General features: G+C 39.9%; 1 protein-coding gene across 1 annotated transcript; it reads right to left on the bottom strand.

Moving 5' to 3' along the window:
• Positions 1-3,818: 3,818 nt before the first annotated feature.
• Positions 3,819-9,204, bottom strand: LOC103712869 (ABC transporter G family member 26). Its single transcript, XM_039120750.1, has 9 exons — positions 8,232-9,204; positions 7,198-7,478; positions 6,853-7,008; positions 6,197-6,380; positions 5,825-6,103; positions 5,300-5,584; positions 4,796-5,080; positions 4,237-4,344; positions 3,819-4,088 (listed from the first exon to the last, which is right to left on the bottom strand). Exons 1-9 carry the CDS (start codon positions 8,391-8,393, stop codon positions 3,819-3,821), a joined length of 2,010 nt encoding a protein of 669 aa, XP_038976678.1. The 5' UTR covers positions 8,394-9,204.
• Positions 9,205-9,249: the final 45 nt, after the last annotated feature.

The raw sequence follows: 9,249 nt of genomic DNA, 5'->3' as shown, positions 1-9,249 counted from the left end.
GATGTTACTGTGTATAGATTCATTACGCGCCTCACATGAATCGAACATGTTACTTAAGAAAATATCCTAATTACGGTTTAAAAAAACTCTAAAAATCCCAATTGGGAATAAACTAAGATAAAAATATTTAATGCCAAAAAATTATCTCAAAAAATACTTAGAGCTTTCAAAAGAGATGATGGGTCACCTACGAATCCACTATTGCCAGTCTTGGAAGAATTAGAAGTAGAATTCATAACATGCCGAGTATCGAAACCTTATTTCCTCCATTAAAACTCTATTCCAGAGAAACAAAAAGCTTCGAGGAACACCTATTGAATTTATAAGTTGAAAACTTAAAATTTCTTCGGAGAGATCTCTAAGCATGATCTCGAGAAACATAAAACAACGATCAGAGCCAAAGAGAAAATATTCTTGCTAGAGATCTCAAGAAGAAGCACCAAGAACGATCGAGAGAAAAAAAAGAAGAGGGCCAAAGAATCATACCTCAAGAAAAAACACTAAGAATGATCAAGAAAAAAAAAAAGAGGGCCAAGAAATCATACCTCAAGAAGAAACACCAAGAATAGAAATGCACGAGTCTTTGAGGGTCGCAGTTCGCCCCCATAGGCGGTGGTGGCCAAGGCATTACTGCATGCAGAGGAGTTCTTTAGTTCTGCAGTGAGTTCACCTACCAGGTTGGCTAGGGACATCTGGGGTACCCCTTCTGCTCTTGCAGTGTCCAGATATGTTTTCGTATCCTGGATGCCCCCACCCCCTAGCTTCCTGAAGGTAAACTTCGACGACAGTATGGTTGCTGATGAGAGAGGCGAAAGTGTTGGCTTCGTCATTCGAGATCATGATTCCAGACTAGTGGCGACGGGAGGCCAGCGGATCTTCGATTCGTCGGTGGTGTGTGCTGAGCTCCGAGCCGCCTACGAGGGCATATCCTTTGCGAGACGGACACTTGGTGCTGACCAGATCATCCTTGAGGGCGACTCGGCTACTATGATTGACTGGATCAGGGGTCAGGATCGTGCAGGTGAGGGCAGGCCACTGCTTCTGGACATTCACAGACTCCTGCAGGCATGTGGCACCCATCAGGCTACACACATCTACAGGAAAGCGAACTGTGCAGCTGATTGGGTCGCTTCCTATGCAGCTCACCATTTTGGAGGCTTTGTTTGGAGGGAGGGCGACATAGTGTCGGAGTCTTTTTCTTTTTTGTTGTTTTCGGATTCTGTTGGATGTATTCACATCTGTAGGGTGTGAGCCGCCGTTGTACCAAAAAAAAAAGAAAGAAAGAAGAAGAAGAAGAAACACCAAGAACGATTAAAAAAAAAAAACAGAGAAAGAGAGAGAAGGCCTAGAACTCATACCTCAAGAAGCACAAAGAATGATAAAAAAAAATAAGAAAGAAGGTCAAGAACTGAGAAGAAGCACCACAATCCACAAACCATCACAAAAAAAGAAGAAGAAAAAAAGTAAGAACTCATACGTTTGACCTAGAGCAAGGAAGAGAAGTCTCCAACAAAGGGCAAATGGAGGAGACCGATCCGATCGGAGCATTGGGAGATTCGGGGGGACAGTCGGAAGGAAAAAAGAAAAAAAGAAACCCACACCGTTTCAACTTTTGAGAGCGAGGAGGAGAGAGATGACTCAGTCGACACGAGAGTGAAGAGGGTGGGACTGCAGGGGCGGAAGTGGGAGGTGGAGGTGGTCTTTATAGGCCTACGATGGATACCATATGAGTCAGGTAGAAAGACATTACTATGCATAGATTCCTTATGTGCATTGCGTGAATCGAACACACTATACGGTTTGAGTCGTATAGATTCCTTATGTTAGAATCTCAGCCAATATGATAAATTTGAGATAAAGAACTAAATTTAAGCATTGACTTTGAGATGTATAAATTAAAAATTTATATCAAAAATTTAAAAATAAATGAAAAAAAAATCAGCATAGTGCATTGGGATATCTCAAATTTTATCGAGTCTGAGATAATAGCACAAAGATTTTTATATATCGATATCGAGGTGATTGCGGATATAGAGAACACTAATTGATCTTGTTTTAGTCACATTATTTGTGTGTTAAGTTGATGAATAGCGGTTGATGATCTTGTTATCGTGGTAGTTGTCATGATATTATCTAGGGTCTTTATTGTCAAATGTCATGTAATAATGATTGTTTTTTTCTTTTGTTGAGGTGGCTAAAATTAAATGCAGCCAGCAAAATCAATATACAAAAGATTGTGAAATGGGTGAACTGGAATCCTTAACAATGAGGCCTACATCGTTACGCCATCTTATCAGCTATATTGTTAGTTGCAAGGGATGAGCCAATCCTCCATGTCCAAGAGAAGGGGATGACCTGCTCTAACTAGGTCTTGAGATTTCTAAAGTCTCTTACCAATATGATATTGGTGGCCCTGAACGTAGTGGTAGTATACACGAGGCTATCCCAAAGAGCTCAGCCAATAGCATGGTAATATAGGTAACCATCGTATGCAGCAACAAAGGATGAGCTGGGGCTTTTAATAGCAAAACAAGCCTTGATCCACAGCACGAGCAGGAAGTTACCGAGAGAGGCTCCGAATCTGGGTAGAAGGTTCAGGTTCTATCTTTCGTGCAAGAAAATGATGGATGTTTTTTCGCAATGTTGCCCATCGGATCGCCCTCTACACAGATCTTAAAGTATTCTGAACCTTTTTCATTCATCCTGTGTGCGAATCTCTCGAAGCAACCATTGTGTGATCAAACGGTGAATTCATGCGAAGGAAGGCGAATCCTTTCTTTTGCATGTTTGTAGCAAATATGTCTTCTTTGCTACTCGAAATGGGGAAATGCAAAAGAAAATATTCCAAAAAATTTATCTGCCGAATAAATTCAGTATTGCGTTGTTGATGTTCAAGATTTTTTTTTCGCGTGTTCTTGAGATGGTAAGTAGAAAAACAATCTTGAACTATTTTCTTTCATCATAAATTTATTACTGTGCAAGTCGCGAGCATGGCTTCTTTTTGTGTATTTGATCTGGCGCATTGCAAGAAAATATCCTGCAGCAATTTTTTTCTGAATTTATTCATTTCTTTGTTACAAAAGCTTCCTTCTTTTTTTTGCATGATTGAAATGGTTAATAGAAGAAAATTCGTGAACCTCTGAATTTATTGTTCTCTCCATAGCCATTGTTTTCTTTTTTTTTCAATGGCTAGTCAAAATTGAAGACAATTCTGAGGCATCTTTGCTGAGTTTATTGCTTTCTTCATGGAAGACTTTCTCTCTCTCCATGGGGGACATTCTTCCTCCTTTGTATGTACTCATCATGTTAGAGCTATATAAAATGCCATTTTTACTAAAAAAAAAAACAACCTCCAACTACTTTCTTGCAGCTCTGGCTGTACACGTATTATCCTCATATGATTTTGTTTGATGAATTTGCCCTATTGGATGATATAGTGAGCACAAACGGTAGTCTATCTAAAAAAGCTATGTTTTTTTTTCTTCCTTTTACTTTTATTTATATCTTCTTGTACATTTATTTCCCTTTGATAAATTAGGTAGTTTCGCCTCCCCTTCCTTCAAAAAAAAAAAAAACTACTGATGCATATTGGACCTAATTAATCCATAGCAAAAGTTGAGATGAATTTTTTTTTTTTGAAAAAAAAGGAATACAAATTGGCTCAAATATTTGGCGACAACGCCAACTACGGTTCGCTTCACATAACAAAAACAAATAACTCCCATGCTTTTTTTTCCATATCTAAGCATTTTTTTTCTGCATGATGAGAGTATTCCAATAGTACATGATCGGAAGTTTGTTTATCATGTTCTTAAACATCAAAAAGGAGCGATGCTAATTCTTTTTCGGAGGCAGAAATAGGCGAGCATTCGGTAAATGAGAGCCATGAGTAATAGAATCCATACTTCGTGTAATCTGCCATTCAAGTCTATCGTATCAAAGGAAGGTGAGCTCTGCAAGCTTCGGCATCCACCTTTGCTTTGGCATTCATACACCAAATTTCCAGAGTACTGCACCTTCAACAAGAGTCTAAATCCATAATGCATGAAAGAGATATACTTCAACCATTGCATGAACTTGGGTATATGCTGTGAAACAAGCAACTTATTTCATCAATATAGTTAGAGAAGCAACTTATTCCCATTGTTACTTTCTTGGACATATGATTGGTATCTCAATATTTTTAAAAAAAAACGGATAAAATACTAGCAACTAGTTTACTAAAAGGTTAGGCACCTGAACATAATATCCTCCTGTGAGGAGAAATAACATGAGCACCAAAGATGCCACCAATCCAGACCTTTTTACGCTTAGAATTGCTGCTCCAAACAGCTCCCCAGCTCCCTGAAATGGGGGAAGTTATTAGAAGACTTTGATGATATCATCTCCCAAATCTTAGCATCAGAGAACTGTAATGAGCTTTGGTTTTGCGTATTGCAAGGTTACTAGCATGCCTTCAACAAATTCAAAGCAAGATTCTTTTTGTTCGGGTGAGAAGCAAAAACCAAAGCCCAAACATGTCTTTGGGAGCCAAATACTCGAACATAATCAAGCTTATATATTCCAATGTAGAGGTTCCTATTTCATTTCACATGATGACCAATAAGACTTCTAACCCTCCCTTCATGCATTTCCCAACTCAAGAAGTTTCTACAATAAGAATCCTAATTCTGTTTTCCATGCAATTTATTAAAGCTTGCATTAAGTCATTTGCTTTCATTTTAATAAAACTTGATGATGCAAACTCCGAAGATAATTTGAAAATCGGATGAAGTGGCTTGAGACTCAACAATACCTGGCTAGTGATGACAATCAATAGAACTGCAAATAATGTCAAGAAAAAGCAAGGAGCCGTCCTTCTAAAATCCGCCATGAAGTATAGTATGACCATAAAAATGATGGGATAGAATACGTGAGCTGCCATGTCACATAGATTGCTGCATACGTAGTACACACTTAGTCTATACATATCTGCTTTCCTTTCTTTTACCAAGTACACCTTCTCCAATGGGAAGACATACACCGATCCAAATATTGATGATGATGTCCAAAATATACAGATGTAGAAAATTAGGCCGACCTACATTCAAAGGAAGCAAGTTCAGATGAAAATATTAAGGTAAACAAGCATCCTTTAAAATTCTCTCAGTATGAGCATCATTTACTAGGAGGTCAATGTGCACTTAAGCTTGCTGAACAGCGTGGCTGTGAATTAGTGATTAAATGACAATATAATTGTAATTCTAGATAGAGATTTTATCGAAGGAAAAGAAGAATTGATTGTATGTCGTAGAGTGACCTGATCTCTTAGCTGAGCTTCAGTTCCTATCTTGGATTTCCACCAGAGAAGGCCTAAGAGTACTGCTACTCCAATGGCTTGTGCTAACCTTAGCTTGTCTAGGTAGTCGCAGCATCTCTCCCGAAAAGTTCTCCTTGACAGTATAATTAACTGCTCAATCCAGCTCATAGTCCAATCCTTCTTTAATTGAATTGCTATTTGAAGGTGCTTTGGTGCTTTTGTCGCTCGATGGTGATCTTCTTTCTCTTTAGGTTCCACTTCTGTCTTATATTTCCGTTGCAGAAACTATGACAATTGATTGAGAAACCAGGTTAGTTTTAATTTTCATCGAAGAAATGTACAAGAGAAATGCTTGCTTCCAACACTTTCGAGTTTCCTAAAATTTTGACATACTATCATTTCTCAAAAATGGACTAGAGATGCAGAATTGTCCACACACAGGATATATTGCCTTTAGAAGATGCAGATAATTAAAGATGGTAAGAAAACTGATGACATGAGTAATTGTTGGAGATATTTATCCACCTCTGTCACTTGCTTCTCAAATTCTTGCGGGTTTGGAGAGCCTCGTAGATCTTCAGGGATGCTGATGTCGTTCGCATGTCCAGTCACTAAGTCTAGCAGAAACTCAGCTGGGTTCATGGCAATTTCAGGAACAAACCCCAGGGATGCAAAGTACTGCATGGACTCCCTAGCCTTCCCATGGTATATGGGATAGCCTTCTGAAATCAGCAGAAGCTTGTCAAACATATGGAACATCCTGCTAGATGGCTGGTGGATCGTCGTGATGATCGTCCTTCCTGTCTGCGACCGAACATGGAGGCAGTTTAAAATGCTTAATTATACTCAAATCTGGCATTGAGCAATACCTAGTGGTAGCAACAGAAAGTCTATCACCTTTGCAAGGTTCTGAAGAACCATCAAGAGCTTGCTTGCAGAGGTGGAGTCTAGGCCTGACGTGGGTTCATCGAGCAACAACAATGAGGGATCGACAAGGATCTCATAGCCTATACTAGTCCTTTTTCTTTCTCCCCCTGAGATGCCTTTAACGAATACTCCTCCCACTTTGGTGCGACGGCATCTGAAACAGGAAATATTCATGATATAGTGTGAGTTCATTCTGAAAATCGGTAAAATTAAATCAGGCTCTAACCAGGCTCTGAAAAAGAAATCACTAGATTGGACTCGCGCATCCAAGAACAAGAGACTGTTGGGAAATGGGAACCACTGAGCATGCAGTGAAGCTAAGAATTCGCCACGTATCTTTTTTGTGAGAAGGAAGGTCACTATGTTTCATGCTGACGGATGGAAAAAGAGCAGGAGACCAAAAACAAGGAAACAGTCGGAACAAGTTTCAAAAACTAGCCAATTGATCCCAAAAGATTAAAGGCTAATATTGGAGACTAGGCCAGATGCACTTGGAAAGCCAGACTTGGAGCTAGATGAGTTAAATAGGTAACTGATATGAAGGTTATAGGATCTAGATTACTCCTATGACTGACTTTTAAAGTGCAAGCCATTGGCACATATCAAGATGCTTGGTGATTACTGACCTTTCTAAGCCCAGTTCCTTTATGATGGCATCTGCCCTGGCGTATTTCTGCTGGCTAGTCATGTTGGTAGGAAGCCTTAAGAAGGCAGCGAAGACAAGGGTCTCTTCCACTGTAAGCTGAGGGAAGAGCACATCATCCTGGGTCACAAATCCAATCCTGTGAAGAAGTCCAGGGCTTTAGCATCAGACAGAGCTCATGAAACCTCTTGTTATTTGATTGATCAAGGAAAAGTTCCACTCTCTCATCAATGTGGTTTTGTGTGCATGTGACGTCCTGAATTCAAGTGTGGTGAGAGAGAGAGAGAGAGGGAGGGAGAAATCTTTTAGTGTTTAACATCTGCTTTACCTTCTCTTGATAGAGGGACTATAAGGAGTATCATTGTAAGTAATTTTCCCTTGGATATCCCCATCCAACCTACCACCAAGTATCTTTAGCAAGGTGGTCTTGCCACTGCCGGAAGGCCCCATCAGAGCTAGGATTTCACCAGGACCCACACTTCCAGATATGCCCTTGAGAATGTGCTTGCAACTCCCTTGCTCCACCCTCAACTTTGAGGCTGCACTGGTAATCGCAGCTTTCATAGGGTTCCTCGAAGCACCACTCACCTTATATTCCACATCCTCGAACTGCATCAACGAATTTAGCAAAAGCCATGAACAATATAGATTGGTTACTTTGTTCATATGTCAGCTTTATTTTTACCAATCGACGAGCGACGCCTTTTTATCACCATTTTAGCTCATTCTCGATATGTTGCCCTGATTAGCAGATAATAATGGAACTACTTTGATGACCAAGGATCAATTCGACTCTCGTTTTATGTGCTCGTATCAGATACTTGCAAGTAGTCGACTCGAATAGTTGGAAAAAGACTAAATAACTGTGCTTAGGATGATTATCAGATACATGTAGGTAAATTGCAAACAACCATGAAAGCAAGATTAGAATTTCTATATCATGTTATCCAACACTGATTTACTTGCTTGGATCGAATGATGCGACAAAATTTTTTAATTTCGCTTCAAAAGTTGACAGCCGGACATGGACCGAGGGGCATGGCTTTTGAGAATTTTGAATTTTCCTTCCTTGTGACTCCTCCTTGGAGGCTATCATCTAGATACCAGCTTGTCATACCATACCAAGTCCCAAATTAATAATTAGATTTATTTATATATCGAAATGTAGACAAAGCTATGTTACGTACGTTTGTCTATCTAGCATCTGCTTTCTTAGCTTTTGTCTGCCACTTCCTTTGACAGGAACGGCGGGGCCCAAATTCTAAGAGAATGAAGTGCAATAAAAAAGAGAGAGAGTAAGAAAAAGATACTAGAAGAAAGAGAGAAAATAAGAGAAAAAAAGTGTGGAAGAGAGAGGTACACCTTAAGAAAAATGGGAAGCGGACTATCGTTGGATGTGCCTGAGAAGCCACTCTCCACGCCTACGCCAATCTCTACAATCCTGTCCTCCATGTTTGCCGGGATGGCTAACGACCGCTCCCTCTCTTCCCAATCTCTACAACCCTGTCCTCCACGGATTTCCATGGGAATTCAAGTAAACCTCCTAGGGCCTCGTGTGCTCTATAAGGTGGAAGGGACGACCAACTACCGGCAACCAAAACCATGCCTAAAGGATCCCCTTCAATGTCCAATAACTAAAGTTTGGTGACCCACAAGCTTTCTACATGGAGGACCACACCACCCAGGCTAAAAGATGGTGAGTCCAACACATTCTCCTAGTAATACAACAACATAGGCATGCTTCTCGATCTTCCCAACACGAATAAAGCATGAAAACAAGTAGATTTAAACTTCACATTTGCATGGTACAGGTACAGTTCAGACATGTAACAAAATAGATTATAAACATGCAGCCAAATTTTTAGGATTTATGAATTTATAAGAAACAATCTTCAGCACATCACTGCACTGCATTGATTGATCAAGAAATTGCTCCATGTCACGATAGTCACAATTGTGCTAGTTTATATTGCCTCATTGAGACATACCACGGATGGTACATACGGAACCCCATATTATTCCATGGACAAAAGATCACATCACAGTATTAAATGAGACAACATAATGGATTCAACAACGGGCATTAGGGCAACAAGCTGTTCAGGCAAGACCACCATCCACCAAACAAATAGTTCTAAGAAACTGAGCCAACCTCCTAATTCTTGCACCACATGCATATGCTTGGCACAAGGTGCAATATCCTTGCAAGGTTGCTATGTGGGAGATAATTCCATAAGTAAAAGAAAATAAAACTGTAGACAGGAGCCATTTGTGCCCCAACAGAACCCAATGATTGGTGAGAAAAAAAGTTCCATATTGCTCTCGAGCACAGAAAAATAAAGGGTGGTGGATTCTGCAGAGATATTCAAGCATAGTTATT

This window comes from Phoenix dactylifera, chromosome 1 (assembly GCF_009389715.1).
Source record: "Phoenix dactylifera cultivar Barhee BC4 chromosome 1, palm_55x_up_171113_PBpolish2nd_filt_p, whole genome shotgun sequence".
Lineage (NCBI taxonomy): Eukaryota > Viridiplantae > Streptophyta > Magnoliopsida > Arecales > Arecaceae > Phoenix > Phoenix dactylifera.
The sequence above is the reverse complement of the archived record's forward strand: the minus strand, read 5'-3'. Positions and strand labels throughout refer to the sequence as shown.